Source organism: Martes martes (genome assembly GCF_963455335.1).
Source record: "Martes martes genome assembly, chromosome: 3".
NCBI lineage: Eukaryota > Metazoa > Chordata > Mammalia > Carnivora > Mustelidae > Martes > Martes martes.
This window is the reverse complement of record NC_137890.1, coordinates 104056958-104076298: the sequence shown is the minus strand read 5'-3', so window position 1 is coordinate 104076298 and position 19341 is coordinate 104056958. Positions and strand designations below refer to the sequence as shown.

The 19341-nt window shown below is 39.3% G+C and overlaps 1 protein-coding gene across 1 annotated transcript in view; it reads right to left on the bottom strand.

Moving 5' to 3' along the window:
* Nucleotides 1-19341, bottom strand: part of THSD7B (thrombospondin type 1 domain containing 7B) — a gene marked incomplete at both ends in the record, with an annotated part of 715794 nt that overhangs the window by 232925 nt on the left and 463528 nt on the right. The window contains one exon of the mRNA XM_080799662.1: nt 4080-4274. Coding sequence (XP_080655788.1) covers nt 4080-4274 — 195 coding nt within the window. The remainder of the gene's footprint in view (nt 1-4079; nt 4275-19341) is intronic.

Sequence of the window (19341 nt, the reverse complement as noted above, 5' to 3'; positions counted from 1 at the left end):
ATCAAACTCAACCTGGCAAAATTCATACTCAACTTCTTCACACCTGGGCCTTCCTTTCTCCATCTTCATTTCCCAATTATATCAAGAAGGCCAAGTCAAAATCTAAAATGTCGCACTTGAATTCTGTTGTACTATCTGCATCTATCTGTTTAATGACAAAGATATACCATTTTAAATGACTATCTCTTGAATCAGTCCTTGTTTCCATTCTGACCAATACCACCCATAGGTAGCCTATCTCCAAATCTCTTAAATTCCCACAACACCTTCTTCCCGTATTTTATAGCCATTGTACTTCATATTCCCCCAGTCTTCTGCCCACACTGCAACTAGAAGCAGCTCACAAAGACGGAAATTAGATCACATCATTCATCTACTTAAAACTCCTCATTGATTTACCATATTTCATGAAATGAAGTCTAGACCCTCTGCTATGGTCATCAAGGCTCTGCAGTCCCGAGACCATTAGGACCTGCCTCCTATCTAAGTTGTGTCATTCTGCCTCTGGCATGTTACAAGCTAGACATACTGCACATCTTTCAGTTCCTGGAAATTACTCATTGGTTTCTGGCCTTTGAATTTTTTAATTACTTTTATTAACATAATGTATTATTTGCCCCAGGGACAGGTCTATGAATCCTCAGGCTTACACATCTTACAGCATTCACCATATCACATACCCTCCCCAGTGTCCATAACATAACCACCCTCTCCCTACTGGCCTTTGCATTTCTTATGCCAAAAGTTATCTTAAGTTCCAACCTCCCTCCATGGTCTAGTTAATGCCTACTTGTCCTTGAAGTCCAAACAAATACATTACCCTTGCCAGAAAGCCATTCTTGAGACTCTTCATCTCAGGTATGTAAAAGGTACTCTTCTGTACTGTCCTTATTCTGCCTATCATAAACTGCCTTTCCAAGTATGTTCGCTCCCCAGTTTTTGGAATTTGTAATTATGCTACCTTAGATGGCAAAATGGATGTTGTAGATGTGACTAGGATTATGGGCCTTGAGAGGAGATGATTCTGGATTATCTGGGTGGGTACAACCTAATCACATGTCTTAAAATAAGAAAACCTTTCCTAAGAGATAGTCACACATAATGTTACTGAACTTCAAGATCGAAGAAGAGTCCTTAGCCGAGGAATATGGATAACCTCTAGAAGCTAGGGGGAAGAAAAAAAAAAAAATACATTTTCCCCTAGAGCCTCCAGAAAGTCATACAGTTCCACCAACATCTTGTTTCCAGCCTTGTGAAAATGAAATTTGTTTCAGACCTACATAACTAGGAGATCATAAATTTGTGTTATTTTAAAGCCACAAAATTCATGGTAATTTGTTACAGCAGCAGTAAGAATTTAATGTAGCACTAATACAACAGCTTTTGTCACAAATTCTATATTGTATTTTAATTGTAATAAAATCTCTATCTTCCATTACACTATAAACTCTTAAATTAGGATCACGTCTATTCCCTAGTAGTATTCCTAAGGCAGAGCATGCATAAGTGGTCAACAAAATGTTCATTAAGAAAAGGAGATTTAAAGAAGTGGGGTGGGGGGAAAAGGAAGACAGAAGGAGTAAGTGAGAGCAAGAAACAGGGGAAGAAAAATATTTGTCTATAAGGCAACCTAAAGTTGTTGGCAGAACAAGTATTCTGTATGAAAACATGCAGTCTCTGTATTTGGGATAACCTTAAATAGAGGACATAGCTGTTTGAGGATGGATTTGAGTACATTAATTCAGAAATGGTTCCCAAGGAACAAATTATTAGTGGTCCTTTACTTTGATTACATTATAGTAAAAGAAAATCAGTATTAACCTTTGGATTAAGAACTAGTTTACTACTAAAACACAAGTTAACAAAAACACACACACAAAACAACACAAAGAAAAAAGAAAAAGAAAACCAATCCCTAATACAACATTCCCCCCCCTTAAGTGAGATGGAAATTTGTGACTTTTGCTTCAATAACATAAAACTATTAAATATGTTTTATTAAATATGTTTTATTTATCCAGTTATTTTGCATATTAATAACCTAAACCAATCTACTGATAGATTATTTTCAGCACTTACAAACAACTGCTATAATTACCATTCAATCCTAAACTTGTGATGATCTAGTTTAGGTACAACACCCAAGACATCCAGATATTGAAGTCTCATGTTAAAAGTGGAAAAGAGAAAAACACGCTAGATGGTCCATTATTTCATGGAGTAACTTGTATTTTTGTCTACATGCTTCTTTATGTATCTGTATTAAAGAGAATCACAGTTTTATGGTCTAAGTCCACCTTTTACTACCATTTATGTAAGAGATTACTTGAGTTTACCACCAAACTACATGTGAGAGACTGAAAAACATAGTACCACAACAATAAAAATGTCTTAAGTAAAAAATTTCAATTCACTACAGCCTGCTGCACACTCAGTGATACAGAATTCGTTTTTTTCCCCCCTACAATTCAGGCATTTCATGAAATTGACCAGTTGGTGTCTCCAAGACATGAAAACACACAAAGATCAAGTATCCAGCAAAAAGCATAACCAATAATTTAGAAAAATTCTAAGTAATTTTTTTTTAGTAGGAGTAATTCTTGGGATAGATTTTGGAGAAAAATATACAATGGCTCTTCCAATATTTATGTAAAAAGTGTATTTTAAATAAGCTTAATGCTTACAACATTTTGACAGTTCATAATAAACTGTACTAGTTCAATAAATATCCTAGGTTCTTCTATATTCCCATTGTCAACTTGCAGATATAAAATACTATTAGTACACTCAAGAACAGAAAACTGGCCAATAATTAAAACCTTGCTTTCCCCTCTAAAGGAAATTCTCATCCCAAAGATGGAGAATTGCCAGGATGATGGCTTCAGAAGCCTTATGTATGAACGTGCACACCAAGCTTTATTGTTGCCAGTGAACTTGAAATTACTCCTGTCAAACACATTCCACCCCATTATATTCCCTAGAAGAACTATTTTCATCTTAGAAACACAAGCAGTGTTGCATAAAGTTATGTATTCATAGATTTTTATAGAAGAGAACACAAAGTACAGCATATTTTTTGTTCCTATTTGAATATAGAGTTTACCTACTCATGAATGGGCTTCTGATTTGTGTTTAGAAACCCCGTTACAGGCTCTCATCGATTAAGTAAATCCATTAGAGTTAAATTTAAAACATAATCTTGTAAGCCATACATTCAAACAAGGGGAATTTGAAACCGAGAGAATAGCTCTTGAACTGCTTATAATAACAAATGGTCTTCTGTGCTTAATTCTTCAATGTCAACAACAATTATATTATCCCAATGATTATTTTGGAATTTTTCCTTTGGGTCTTTATTACCTAAATTAAGTTTTCTGCATATTCAAATACAACTAAAGAAATTGTGGGATATTTATCTAGACAAGAAGTACAATATACTATACTGCATCAATTATTTGTACATTATAGGCAAAAATTGCCCCAGCACCTTCATTCAACTATTAATTGCTTTAATTTCCATTAAATTGCATGGATGTAAACAGAGCCAAAATAATATACCACAAAAGCAGAACCTACATATATAATTTGACTTTTATCTTACAACTAAAATTCTAAAATGTCAAATTGTTTATAAAGTAATGGCAAAAGAGAATGATCTAGATTAGATCTGCCTATTGAGGCCTTTTACACATCAGTCACTGCTTTCAACCCTGCCGAGATCCTGGCATGACCACATACCAGAAATTTTGCCATTAACTACTCCGAGGTAGTGGGTGGCTACGTTGTCATTTACCACTGTAAAGATTATAAAGCCATACAGAGAGGAACTTCACAGCCGTATAATGGTTCACATCATGCATTTCACAAGTATTAATTCAGTACATATTATGTGCCAGGCATAGGCGCATCAGATGCATAGCGTCAGGAAGGATAATTTTTATGACCACTCTAAAGTCTACCACGGGCTGAGAAAAGGAGAGACCCGATATAATTTCTAGTCTTCCTGGAGTTTCCATTCTCTTTTGCAGGTTCAGAAGTACATCCCTGTTTGAAGCTAAGAAATGAAAGATATACCCTACCTGTGAGCTGTCGCCGTCGACTTCGGGTTGATTCACAATTTGTGGAGCAGGGAGTAAACTTGGACCAAACTGTGAAGGTGCAGTCATCTCGACACGGGACTGTGCATTCTTGTACAAGGGAAGGCATTCCGTTTGTCTGCTTGAGGCATTCCATCATTTCTGCCGACTGGTTATCATCAGAGATACAGGAGACCACTTTAAAAAAAAAATGAATTCTTTTGTTATTATTTTGATTAAATCAGTCTGTTGCTTGTACTTCAACAAAATAGCAGAATCCCCCGATGTTTGAAAATTTGGTTATCACTGTGATTGGAAAAGGTGTTCAACACAGCTAACCTTATTTCTCTCTAGAAATTAAACGTTTAAGGTTGCCAGTGGAGTATCTGAAGATTTAATTGGTTTCATTATTAATTCAATTTGGTTGCACTGACAGCAACCAAAATAACTACCAGTAATTTATTGTACATAAGCCTGTGAGTATCTGATCTCTAGGGATGATCACAAACTAGGAAAGAATGTGTAAGAGTAAAACGAGGACAAAAAAGGGACAAGACCATGAATATCATGTGAATTCTTCCTTGATTTTACTTCTCTGGTTTGAATGGCACTTCTGGAAACAGTCCTATTTTTGCTTCATTACCAGTATTTCAAAAAATAATTTGTTATTTTTGTTATATTTGTTATATACATTTTATATATATTATGTTATATTATATAATATATAATTATATATTATATAATATATTTGTTATATTTGTTATCCTTATTAACATTTCAGGGGGAAAATTTTAAATATTTTTTCAAGTATAGGCATAATCTATCCAGGTAACTCCCATTATAGATATCCTATCAATTTCAGATAAAGTTTGTGAATGAAATTTTGAAGAATTAACTAGAAGGTCTCTAGTCATACCATAAAACAACCAATAATCTTGAGGTAAAGAACTTAAGAAATTTTGCTAAATTCTGTATTTGATTCTTTGAGCTAGTGACTTTTTATTCATTTATACAGGGTATTTGCTGTATCTTTTATTCACCCTAATTATGAACTTTTGCAGGGATCTTTGTAGCCTCTAGACCAGTATTGGCACTATTGACATCTTAGGTTAGACACTTTGCATAGGTATTTGTTTCTTGTGCACTGGAAGACATTTAGCAGCATCTTTGGCCCCTACCTACTAGATGTCAGCAGCACACGCACCCTCCCAGTTGTGAAAACCAAAAGCTCCAGACATTGTCAAATGTTGCCCCAGGTGAAAACTACTCTTCTAAACTCATTGCTAACCATGGAGATCTAGAAGAACACGCAGATTCTATGGCATGACTTCGGACCTACTGCATCAACATCTCTGGGGCAGAATTCTAGGCATGTATTTTTGTCTTTAAGTGTCCCAGGTGGTTCTGCTGCAGCCTGTCCACCGACAACCCATTTTTGGGATGGTGCCTGTGGATATAGGGTAGGTTAATAGGTATTTGCTGAACTGTTCATCCTAAAGAAATCCCAGTTTAAGATCATTTTTATGACAACTCTAAAATCTACCAAGTTACAAGGAATAAACATACCACAGCTTAGGATCAACATTGTTAAGAACACTTTACATGAAAAGTTTTATAATGCAGGGTAACTGTACATAAGGATTCCACTTAATTGCTCATTCTTATATTCTGAATTTTTTTCCAAAAAATTTTTCAGTGTTCCAAGATTCATTGTTTATGCACCATACCCAGTGCTCCATGCAATACGTGCCCTCCTTAATACCTACCACCAGGCTCACCCATCCCCCTGCCCCTCTCCCTTCCAAAACCCTGTTTGTTTCTCAGAGTCCAGTCTCTCATGGTTTGTCTCCCCTCCAATTTCCCCTATTTCTCTTTTCCTTTCCTTCTCCTAATGTCCTCCATGTTATTATTCCTTATGTTCCACAAGTAAAAGCATATGATAATTAACTTTATCTGCTTTACTTATTTCACTCAGCATAATCTCCAGCCCTCTCCATGGGGATGTAAAAATTGGGTATTCATCCTTTCTGATGGCTGAGTAATATTCCATTGTGTATATGGACCATATCTTCTTTATCCATTCATCTGTTGTAGGGCATCTTGGCTCTTTCCACAGTTTGGCGATTGTGGCCATTGCTGCTATGAACATTGGGGTACATATGGCCCTTCTTTTCACTACATCTGCAACTTTGGGGTAAATACTCAGTTTCATTATTCTGAGCACAGAGAACAACTCAATCTGATTTTTTTTTTTTTTCTTAATAACTGAAAGCCAAATCCATCCAACGTTTTAGGACCAAGGAGTTAGCTAAGGCAACAATGGATGCATACACAATACTTCCCAGTTTGTACATCTGCTCTGTGCCAGGTGGGGTTCTTCACCGGTTCTGAGCAATTTTTACTTTTGTTTTTATCTACATTCTAGGAACAAAATCCATTGCATACAAGGCCAACATCACCTATGGTTTTTTCCATTGGAAATATTATGGCCATTAATAAATACACCAATATACTTTAAGTAGGATACATGCAAATGTTATTTCAATTACATGTTTAGATAATCAATCTGGAGTCAATTTAGGGGACTTCTCTCTTCCCAAGGTATTTTTCCTCCCAAGATGACAATGCACTGATTAAGATGAAGTGGAATTTTAAATACTTTTAAAAAGCATTGTTATTTGAAATCTGAACCTCTATGTATACAAAAGGTTTTTTCCCAAAGAAGTTTTTTTTTTTTTTTAAAGATTTTATTTATTTATTTGACAGACAGAGATCACAAGTAGGCAGAGAGGCAGGCAGAGAGAGAGGAGGAAGCAGGCTCCCCACTGAGCAGAGAGCCCGATGCGGGGCTCGATCCCAGGACCCTGGGACCATGACCTGGGCTGAAGGCAGAGGCTTTAACCCACTGAGCCACCCAGGCACCCCACCAAAGAAGTTTTTAAAATTATTTTCCACATTAGTGTATAGTTTGACAACTATGATAAATATTCAATGATATTTTGAAATTTTGCAAACTAAATTAGCAAACTCAGAATTTATGAATGCCTATATTGAGCTATTTTGCATTAATGAAAGAAAGCATCAAGAATAAAGAATAGCTATAGTATATGATGTAATTCAGAGACATTCTTATCAAATGGTATGAATACAAATTCCAACTCCAAACATCTGGGAATTCTATGAATGGAGTTATTTAATCTTTATGCATAGACTCATCTATAAAATGATTATAATCAGAGAACCTATAACAGAGTTGTGAGAAAGCTTAAAACAGTATCTCTCATACACTCAAGGTTCCAAAATGCTATAGACTATTAACTTTTTGTATTTAATTTTTAATTTCTGTATTAAATCAAGCAGACTGATAGTTCTCCTCTCAGGTACACACACTATCACTCTCCATGGCCACCCTCAGAATCTGAGGGATAAAGGAAAGGAGAAAACCATGGTTGAATCTCACAGGAGTCTGGCACTACACTTAAAAAATCACCATTAGTCAAACAGTATGTCAAATATGCCCTAAATGCATTCACTACATTAGCAGGGCTATGTAGACCAAATCAGATCCAGTGTTCCTATACGAACTGATGTATTAGAGTAGTCTGACAGAGACATTAGAGATCTCTAAGGGCCTAAGAAAACACTGGCAGTTGTAGCATGAAGTTTCACGATACCCACATTAATCTCAAGACCACTGTTCTGTGTTATTACTGATGGTCTGTTAACTCAAGGGTGAGTGGCAACTGATACACTACATATCATACAATCATCCAATTAGGTCAGGCATTATGGCTTTCCGATTTCTCCAAGTTCAAGATTCTAATTTCTTTTCAAGTCTGGAAAAAAAAAAAAAAAATCACCAGACAAAAACTTAAACGAGGGGTGCCCAGGTGGCTCAGTTGGTTGAGTGAATGACTCTTGTTTTTGTCTCAGGTCAAGATCTCAGGGTGCTGAGACCGAGCCCTCTGCTGGGCTCCCACTAAATGAGAATTCTGCTAGAGATTCTCTCTCCTCCTCTCCCTCTGCCCCTCCCCCACCCACTTACTTTGCAAGCATGAACATGCACACACTCTCTCCATCTCAAATAAAATCTCAAAAAATATTAATGTTTCTTGGGAACATTCTAGTATAAAACGAATCATTTAATAAGCATTTACTGGAAGACTGAATATTGAACTATACTAATGGGTACAAAATTACCAAGGAAAAACAGCAAGAGCAAAGTATGCAGGACTGGAAAACCAGGAAATGAGCAGATATCTGGAGTAAATGAGGATAACTAGTAGCTAGTGGCACAATCCAATTCAGAGCCTCCTTTCATTAGGCAACTCATGGGGAAAGGTTATTTTTAAAATTATTATTTTAAATCTACAATATAGTTCTTAACCACTAGAAGGTGTGTAGATTCCTTAAGCCCAAAAACTTATTTTGAGAAAACAGAGATGGCAAAGCATACTGATAAAATTATAAGTCCTAGTGTCAAATAGAACTAAGTGACTCTCCATTTTTTTCTACTGTTACCTTGGACAAGTGGTATAAAAAGACTCCATTAACCCATCCATACAATTTTAGAGTAATATCTATACTATATAATAAATTGACGCAGGTGAAGTACTTAGCACAGTGCCAAGCACTTAGTACATGTGCCCAGATGCTGATTTTTTTGAGGAGGGGGTTGTAAGCAAGCAAGTGCATGAATGGGGAGAGGGGCAGAGGGAGAGGGAGAGAATCTCAAGCAGACTGTGCCGAGCAGGGAGCCCAAAGCAGGGCTCCATCTCACCACCCTGACATCATGACCTGAGCTGAAACCAAGAATTGGACTCCTAACCAACTGAGCCACCCAGGCATTACATGGAAGATGACCTATTTTTATGATAAAGTCTTCTAGAAATGGAAACATAACAAGCATCAGGAAAGAAGAATCCAACATTACTTGACTTGGCTCAGGAAGAATTTTCCAAATCCCACTACCAATAATCTTGGCCCCTAAGAAGTATAACTGGAGTCTCCCTTCAATTACAGTATTGAAGTCAGTAGCCTATTCCAAACACTACATGGCTCTCCCAAAAGATATGGTCTATTCTATTTCCAAGTGATGCTCTGTGCATCCTGCTAATTGTTTATGAAAATGAGCCTTATAAGCTAACATAGGAAATCAGAACTCCAGAGACAGTCAGAAACTGAAATCCAAGGCCTGTTGGGAATGTTTTCCAGAAGCACCAAGATCAGAGTCCTTAAGAATCTCAAGAGTTTCATGAAAGGACCATGAACATTTGTGCAGAAGAGTGCTGGCCATATTTGCAGCTTCATACCTCACTCACTGAGGTGATTACATCCAGCACAAACATGTACCATGCCTCTCTAAGCAAATGCTAAATTCAAAAGCACTTTAACATCTGAGGCTTAGGGGGATTTATCAAACTTTTCTGACCATTTGTGCTTCATTACAGATCAGGAGAGGGAGGAAACAAGGCAAAGAAATATAGCTTATGCCCTAAAGTCAGAAAAACATCTTGAAGTCATTTTCTCTACTTCTGTGGTGGTCTAAACATTAAACTTTGCTTATACACCTGAATCTTAATTACTCACAGCTTGTTCCCTATTGATCTTATTGAACTTGATCCATTCATCCATCCATCTAGTCAATATATAACCAACTATGAAACATTATAAAATCAATGTGTATATATACATATGCATGTACATACACATAATCTGGCTTCTGGGAGGCTACAGTAGTGGCAGTGACAGAAAGGTAGATGGTACAACATTGACCTCTCCCTAATGGAGACAACCAATAAGGGAACTTGGTATAGAAAGGAAAAGTAGGTACTATAATCTTACACGGAAAGGACGTGCTGTGGGGAAGCAGGAAAAAAGCCATTACCAAAAATTTATCTATCAGACATTTGCTATTTAGTTTCACCCTGAGTCCTGGGTCCTTTGGATCATAGCAAATCACTTGCAGACCACAATCTAGAGAAAGTTTTTTTTTGGGGGGGGGGGGGGGAAATGGCGGCGGAGAGGGCTTCTAAGTAGTTAAAGTACTGTCCTCTATACTAGGGGGCAAAGTCTTTTGAGGAAAGGGAGAGGCATTTACTACTGATCCTTCCTGTCCTTTATTTCTACATGGACTAGATTGTTTAAGGAATGGAGATTCAATGCTCAATTATAATCATTTATTAAACTTGGAATATTGTTGTCTTTGTGAGAGGAAAATTGTACTGCCAGGTAAAATTAGTTCCAATAGCTGCGGAACAATCTCATTATTGGGCATGTTTGAAATTTAGTGACCTTAGGCTTTGGACAGAAAGTTCTCAGGCTAGCTGCCTGGGACAGCTGAGTATTCTTAAGGAACAATGGAGAAGCACGTGTTTGAACCAAGCCACGCAGATGAGAGCTCTCAGACAACAGTCACCTACTAGTAAATGGGAATGGTAGGGTGACCTGGAACCCCCCAGAACTTTTGTGAAGTTTGAGGTCATATTTTCCCATTTACAGTGTCTAACAATATATACAACACATAGAATTGAGTTCAGCTTCTTCACCTTTCTCGTAATTACGACATAAGCTGAGCCTTAGAGAGGAAGAAAAAAAAAAAATCACAAAAAGCAGAGAAGAGTTACTAATTGCTTTCCCCCGTTACCTCTTTTCAATTTTAGTAGCATGAAAAGCAATACCCTGACACAAAATGTAAAATTATCTGATAATCTAGCAAAAGAAATAAAGCAAGGACCTAGCTGAATTCTCAGTATGTCTGAATTAATTTTTAAAAAAGAACTACCCGCTGTTAATGTGGGAGGCTTAAGCAACCTTCTCAGGCTTCCAAGGTGACTAAATTCATCAGATTTTTAACTGTTACTAAACAGCTAGTCTTTTTACCCTCTATCACCTCTAGACTCAGGTCATCAGACAAGACGTGTAAGTTGGTCTTTTTAGAATCCCCCCCCCCCCCACTTACAGCATGAGAAGTGCAGGGGTCACTGTCCTGATAAGAAAGGATGATAGTCGGCCTGGGAAGAATAAGTTACGGAAGCTGCTACTTCCCCATCTGTCTACACTCCTCCCCTTCACCAAGGACAACCACATTACTTTCCCCAAGTTGCTACGGACTAGAGTTCAATTGTCATAGTTGACAAGAAAGGTTAAGAAGAATTTCTTTTTAGAGGTGATGATTTCCAGGAAGCGGGGGTAACATGCTAAAAAGCCAGGAGGGCTCTATGAGCTTGCTGACCTGCCGTGAGCTGCTTCAAGCACAAAGCTCCATTTACAGGTGTCAAGAAACAGAAAGGAGCGACAGCAGCTGCCCAGCTCAACAAACAGTCTGACAACATATTCTATCAAGCCCTGCACTGGTAGCTGGGGACACACAAGTGGAAGTAATGGTCACTGTACCCAGGGTCCTGCAAGAGCACAGCATGGGAGCCTCTGGCAAACGGGCAGTCAGAATAGCTTTCTGGAAGGACAGACACATGAAAGTGGGGTAGGATGTACCCTTTATAAACAACTTGAGCCAGGCCAGGGACTTGACATACCATACACCTGTGCAGAGAACCAGCAATACGGTGGGCTGGCTTCCTGTCTTTGCTCTGCACACTCCTAGGACTCTACCTCCCCTTTGATAAGATCCATTATGTATAGAAATACATGGTCTATATCTGGGATGTTACTAAATTAAGGACATTATGCCAGGCTGCCCCAGACAAGTATGGGGTCCAGTGTGAGAAAGTAAGAAGAGGTCATAAACCACAAGTCTTAAGAGTTAAAAGTTAAAAACTGAAATTAACAGATGTGTAATAGATCTGTTCTATTTCCCTACATTAACATATTTGCTTTCCTAACGTCTTGGAAAGCTAGGTTCTAATAAAAATTCTGGGATGAAGTTTTCGTCTGGAATGTGCCTCCACCCCAGCCCTATACCCTGGCCCCCTCCCTTCCCTTCTCATTCCAGCCGAATTCTACCCCAGCTGGGACCTTCCTGCACTTGCTGTCAATCCTGCAAAGCTCAATTCACAAGTCAGCTGCCTGTCATCCATGCCAGGCCTAGAGTATACACGTAGCTAGAGTAAGCTTTCCTCCAGTCAGACTCCAAAGAGGCCTCTTTCATCCTTGAGGCTGGCTCAGGGACATATAGGCAGGGAGTTCTAGAGTCCTAAGGACTAGGAAGAGATAGGGGCTGGGTAGGGAAGCGGGACTCTGTTGGGACTCCTGATCTGTGAGAGGGAAGGAAGCTGGAAAGGCCAGAGAAGGGCCCTTGAATGTACGGGAGCTAGGGGAAACCACCTCTTGGTGAGTCTAAGGGCAGAACTGCCTTCCCTTCCAATTAATTCTTTACAGACTGATGGAATTTTCCTTAAGACCTCCCCTCCTGGTAGATAATCAGGGAAAGTACCAATTCCAATTAAAGCTATTTCAGTTTGGGCTACTTTAATTTGCTCCCTTTCTATTTAAAGTAATTTTCTGGGTGAATCCTCTTCAGCCTTCCTCTTTGAGCTACTAGGCACACAGGTGTGGCAGCCAGCAAGGGCCTCGGGTCTGCAAGAAGGTCCTTCAGAAGTAGTCCCTGGACTTCTTCTAATGCCTGCAGTAAGAGGCATTGTCCATATCCACTTGACATTCACTGCTACAGTCTACTCTAAGCCAAGTCCCGGACCATCTTTCTCTAGCTGATGAGGCCTACTCGACCCCAGTGCATCCTAGGGCTGCGGGATCAGTGCCCTGGGAGAACTAGGGTACATTCTCCTGGTATGCCTGTGGACAGCACAGCAGCCACCTCACCCTCTTCAGGGAATGCACGAACTTCTAGAGACTCTCAATAGGGGAAGCAACTCTGGGGAGCCAGTCAGGCCCTCCTTCTGGAGTGGGACCTCTGGAGGCCATCTCTTCCCAGAGTTCCAAACACAGCATGGAACACAAACCCTTCAGCTTTCTTCCTTTCCCTTAGCCAGACCTTCCACCTTTACAACATCAGCCCTGAGTCAGAGAAACCAGGATGTACATTCCTTTGGCTCCACTTCCCCCTCCCTCAGGCTCTTTGCATTTCCTTCCCAGCACCCATTCTGGCAGAAAGAGGAAGAACTTCCCATTCTTCTTGTCCAACAGACCCTTCTCCTGCCTTGCATCCATCTCCCATCTGAGGTGGCTTTTACCATGTTCTTTTTCCCAAAGCCATAATGGCAGACAGGCCGCAGAGAGAAAAAAACTAATTAGATTAAGGGGGCAAATTAAGAAGCATCTAAAAAAACATGAGGCCTGCCATACACATACTTCACTACTGGGTACTGAGGTCCAGGACTGCTGTACCTGGGTTTGGCTTCTGTATGGAAAGGTCTCCCAACAAGCGACTGACACACATTCAGGTGCCACTAAATGGAGGGATGGATTCTTTGAAGCCCACAATGGAGCAGAAGGCAGAGGCACAAAAGCACTCTGTTGGAAAGTTCAACGCTTTCCTTTAGTTTCAGAAAAAGGCTCATGGTTTTTTGTTTTTTTTTCCAGTGCTAATTTACTTCCAAGGGGTTATTGTTTTCCAGTTGCCACTGTAATAAACTACCACAAGTTAAGCCACTAAAAAACAAAAGTTTGTTTTCTTACAAATTCTGGGAGTCAGAAGTCCGACATCAGTTTCACACGGCAAAAATCAAGACGTCAGCAGGGCTGGTTCTTTCTGGAAGCTAGGGAGAATCAAGAAGCTCACTCACCCTCTCCAGCTTCTAGAGGCTGCCTGTATCCCTGACAGGCCCTAGCTCCGGCTTCAAAGCACACCCTGTGCAGAAACACAGCGCATGCCCGTTTCCTTCCTGTCTCCCACCTCCCTTATAAAGGCTGCTGTGATTACATTGGACCCACCTGGATAACCCGGGCTAATTCCCCTTAGAATCCTTAGACTTAATTACATCTGCAAAGTCCCTTTTGCCTCATAAGGTAAGACATTCTCAGCTTCCAAAGATTAGAACTTGCCACTTTGGGGGGCCCTTATTTAGCCTGCAACACAGGGGAGAAGTGTTTCTTCTAGTTCCGAGGTACTGCCTCATTCACTGGAATAAGAACCAGGCCTACTTCATCTGCTCCCAATAAAAGAAGGAAGGCAGATTTGACACAATCAGATTTACCAGGACTTCCCAACCCCTGCTCTCACGCTGGTTTGTTTTGTTTTGTTTTAATTCTTTAATTTTTCAATCACCGTGCCTGGCTTTCCTCAGTTATCCAGACTACCTTTAGAACTACTCTCCCCATACTCTGCTGGGGTATTCTTAGGGAAAACAGGCAAGTGGACTTATTTCTTATTCAAGATCAAGCATAATCAAGAATGTACATCTAGGGGCATCTGGCTGGCTGAGACAGTAAAGCAGTGACTCTTGATTTCAGGATTGGAGTTCAAGCCCCATGTTGGGTGTGAAACCTACTTAAAAAAAAAAAAAAGAATAATAGCTACATTACATAAAAGTGAATTATTCTATTTAGGTCAGTCTGAGCCAGGCAAAATGCAAAGCAACATCCCCCCACCCCCTGCCCCATCCAACCTTCAAGCTTCAATTTTTGGCTTCATGAATGAATGAAGGGAGAACCTCTTCAGAGAAATACTGGAATTGTACTATGTCCCCAAAAGAAGGCCAACTCTACGCTCTCTTTCATAACAAGCATGTCTTGTTGTCTCTACTATGGGGACATGCTCTGAACTGTCCACCATGAATGCCAGCAGCTCTGAGACACTCCCTCACTCCACTCCATGCTCAAGAGCCAAGTGCTGGCCAAGGTGAGGACGCACATCGATAGGGTCCCGTGCGTGCTGTGTGGAACAGTCTTCCCATCTTGTCTGTGCTGTTACTCTGGCTGTAGACAAAAGAGAAAGACTGTCCTAATCCTCTTCCAATGTGGCCAGCCCTGGTGTAGGGTAGGCCAAGGAGTCCTGGTCGTATAAGAAAGAACAGGAAAAGTGGCCATCTAGCACATGCATTTCCTAGGTACAGACATCAGGTCACCCCAGAATGACCAAGCCAACTTCTCCACACAAGGATCAAACCCAGGCCATTCCCCTTTGGACTTTAATCACAGGAGTTGAACGAACCAACACTCCTCATATTCTAAATTTACTCGGTGGATGTGTTAGCGATTGCATTTCTGTGACAATTGTAAGTTAATAGAGAAGACATTTTCACTTGCTATTCTCCAAATGAGTCGATTTGGAAGTAGAAGCCAGTTCTTGCCATATCCCACTTGCATTCGTTTTTTCCCTGCATTTTCTCTCTCCCCGTGCAGAACACAACATGTGGGAGCACAACGTTTGGAGGTCCCATTCTTCAAAACTAGAATCTGAATAAAGTGTGTGCTTATGATTACATGCTGACTGACATATATGCAACTTGTGAGTGGAACAGCATGAGTTGTGGAGATTGAATTAAACAATAAACCCATAATTGCTTGTTAGGGTGCTTTAATTGACTCATAAGTACCATATGCGAAGCTGCGTGGCTGCAGGAGCCCAATTATAAGCTTGCTTATGGAAAGATACAACTCATTTTGCATGTTGGAAACATACTCCCCAATTATTGTTGCCTCTCAGAAAAAAAAGCATTTTTAAATAAATAAGAAATACTAAGTGAGCTAATAATGTACATTTAGTCCCAAGGTAACCCTGAAGCACTTTATTTAGGTTCTAATACAAGATCAGAGAATGCACAGTGAAAAAATGCCCCTTTGCTTTATTCTGTTAAGCCCGGAGCTCTCCGTGTTCACAGCTAACCAAAGAAGTCTACACAGGGCTTTTGGCTTAAGGGATTTTCCCCCTAACTGATAAAAAACTGGTGAAAATAAACACTTATGGAAAAAAGAGAACAAAGTAAAATTACAAACAATTCATAAATTAGATTTAAACATAGCTAATTCATGTGAGGGTCACAGAGGAGAAAGGGAGATCTTAAACTCCAGCTTCCAATCTAGTGGGGCAAATTCCAGGAGGTAATGCTAGGAATGCGGTCAGGTTACCAAGCTGGAAGCACATTGATCAGGATCAGCTGTGGGCTGGTGGAAGTGGGAAACACAGGAGGTAGATGTTGACCAATTAGTAAAATCAGGATATCAGGAGGTTCCAGATAAGCAGAGTGAGCACCTTCGTAAACTAGAGTTGAGAAGATGGTAGCCAGTGGGAATCCTAAATCTAAGGAGGAAAAGCATAAAATTGTCCTTCTCTAGGGCACCATAGAGCCTGACCGTGGTGTTTGCATGAACATAAGTGGTCTTGGAGTACCTTTAGACCACCAGTGATTTCCAATTAGCCACAGTGACATCTCCCCCAAATAAATAGGTAAATACAAAGAGTAGCTTGTTTGCTAACGAAGCTGCCAGGGAAGTGTTTTAATCTCCTGCTACTCCCTCCCTTAAACTAGACCAAAAAAGATGTACACTCTGAACACAAAGACAGGGGATGCTAGGCAAACCCAGCTTCAAAAGTTTTCAGCCACTCCTGCCATTTAGATTGCCTCTCCGAGTAAAACCTGTATTGAGAAAAGATATTATAAATGCATATAAATCATCACACTCACAGCAAGACGTTGGCAGCAATCACTCTAAGTTAAGTCATGACAGTGAATAGGAAGGAGCCATCCCTGCACCCAAGCTCGTTATACACCAGCGATTCTCTCCCTGATTTAATAACTCCTTAGAGTATCTCCATTTATCTCAGTTGACTTTCTCCCATTAAAAATAATGCAAGGGGGAATGACTGCTAAGGGGATAGTGTTTCTTTTGGGGGAGATGAAAATGTTCCAGAATTAGATTACAGTGATGATTGCACAGCCCTGTGAAAGTACTAAAAATGACCAACTTATATACATTGACGATCAAATTATATCCCAACAAAGTTGCTATAAACAATCCATAATGTATTCTGAATCTTGAAGAAATATAAATTATAAATATAGTTCTAAAAAAAAGCTCAAAAGTCATGTCACAAAATCATGTCTACCAGATGCAGCATTTCTAGAAATCCTGGGAATCAGAAGCATTTAGCTGCTACCAAAGAAATCATTCTCTGAAAAGTTATGCTGAAAACCACTTATGTCAACTTTTATAAACAAGGATGTTCCCATAAATAATGAATTAGGGTTTTATCATTAATACAGTTCTTTTTCACATGATTCTGATCTGCAAATTTTTAAATTTTGTCCTCCATTAAGAAAAACAGAACTAAACAAAAAACAAAAAAACAAAAAAAAACCCATATTTGCCTAGACTTTCTGTGGTGCCATACTTGCCAAATTAGAATTCTGTAGAATGCTATTTCGAGGATACAGTTGGTTGAACTATGAAGTGTAACAGTAATATAAGACAGAATTTCTGCCCTAAGAGGGCTTAAAATCTACACAGAAAACTTTTTTGTGTGTGTTAAGATTTTATTTATTTATTTGACAGAGAGAGATTACAAGTAGGCAGAGAAGCAGGCAGAGAGAGAGGGGGAAGCAGGCTCCCTGCTGAGCAGAGAGCCTGATGCGGGGCTGGATCCCAGGACCCTGAGATCATGACCTGAGCCGAAGGCAGAGGCTTAACCCACTGAGCCACCCAGGTGCCCCACACAGAAAACTAATGTGTGGGGGGAACCCCATAAATATCTGAGAACCACCTGTATGTAAACAAATTTTGAATACAAAAGCATTGTATAGTAGTTAATTTCTTACCACGTTTTAAAAGCTGTCAAGTAAGAAATCATCTAATTCCCCTCATAAATTATTTTTCTTTCCTTCTTTCTCTAGCATGGCCTCATTAGAGGCGTAAACTAATGATGAGATGCTTTCTAGCATTTCCAAGTCATTTTCCTCACTGCCACTAAAATTCTTCAGATTCGTTCAGAAATATCTGCCACATCTAAATTCTGTGTCTTATGCCGAATGAAGTCCTCAATTCAAATCATAGAAAAGTTTCTTGACATTTCTTTTATATATTTAGAAAAAAAATTCATACACACTTCATTCTACAGAATATTGCCTATAACTACGCAATCTGCTAGAAGCTTTATACTCCTCCAGCCTCTATTTTATGTACATGTGCAAGGGAAATGTCTATTTGGAAGCTGTGAAAGAATAAATATGCTAATTCATACACTGCAAGAAGAAGGTGATTTATTCCATTTTTAAAGGAATATGGCAGTATTTACATAAGTTTCACCTGTATCTCTGCAAACAGCTGTTGTGCAAACAACTTCTAAATCAGGAGAAAAAACGGGCTGAGTATTTTTTTTAACAGTAGCTCTGCGCTTCACAGATGGACGGTGCTTTAGTTACCTGCCGCACTTCACATAAAGGCATAGGGAAGACTTGGGCCAAATCACTGCACCAAGTAATTACAGAATTAAAAAAAAAAAAAAAAAAAACTTACCCTTGAGTATGAAAGCTAAGATTCTTAGATGCCTCTACAAAACAGAAACTTTATTTATATCTGCCACAAAATAAGCTATCTTGATAATGAGTGCTGTATCATTTATCAGGAAGCTCCACTTTGCCTCACATAATCCTTCTAGTAACAGTAACTAAGTAACAAATGAGATGTGAAACTCCAAATTAAGAAGTAATTTGGTGTTCTCTATTGAAAAACAAGTGCAAAGACCGGGGATATTTCATTATCTCACTGCTACAGAGAAACAATAAATCAACAGAATATCCACACATACTCCCCACCCCTTGCTGAAGTATACTACATTCGCTTGTGGATCTATCCACCTAAAACACGTCAGGAGGAACTTTTCTTTTTCGACAAATGATTTCCTCTTTGTAGATCACTAGGAGTACTCATGCTTTACAGGGAATCATAATCACTGCCATTATAATCAATTGTCTGCTAGGTACAAGGCTGATGCCATGTCAAGAAGGCATTTGTTTTCATTTTTGTTAGGTCTCCTCCCCTATAGGCTCTGCCAAGATGCTGCTGAAATTATGTTTATTCAACCCCATTTTGTCTTTGGTCCCTCTGGAGGCCAAGCATTTGCTGCATCCTCTATGAAAAACACATTTGTTACACTTTCATTCTGTTCTAGAATCTCAAACTTAATAAAACCCTACAATAAAAGTCTGAGTAACAGTGGGTTAGAGGATCATATTGTAGTTCTTACACACTATATATATATATATTCGCTAGTCACACAACTTAGCTTCTCTCACAAGATGTTTTAATGAAGAATAACTCACTTCATACAATATACAGATGGATTCCTGAAAAGTTGTATGCAATGCATAGGAAGGAATGAATCAGATTTTAATGCAACAGGAAGCCTGCT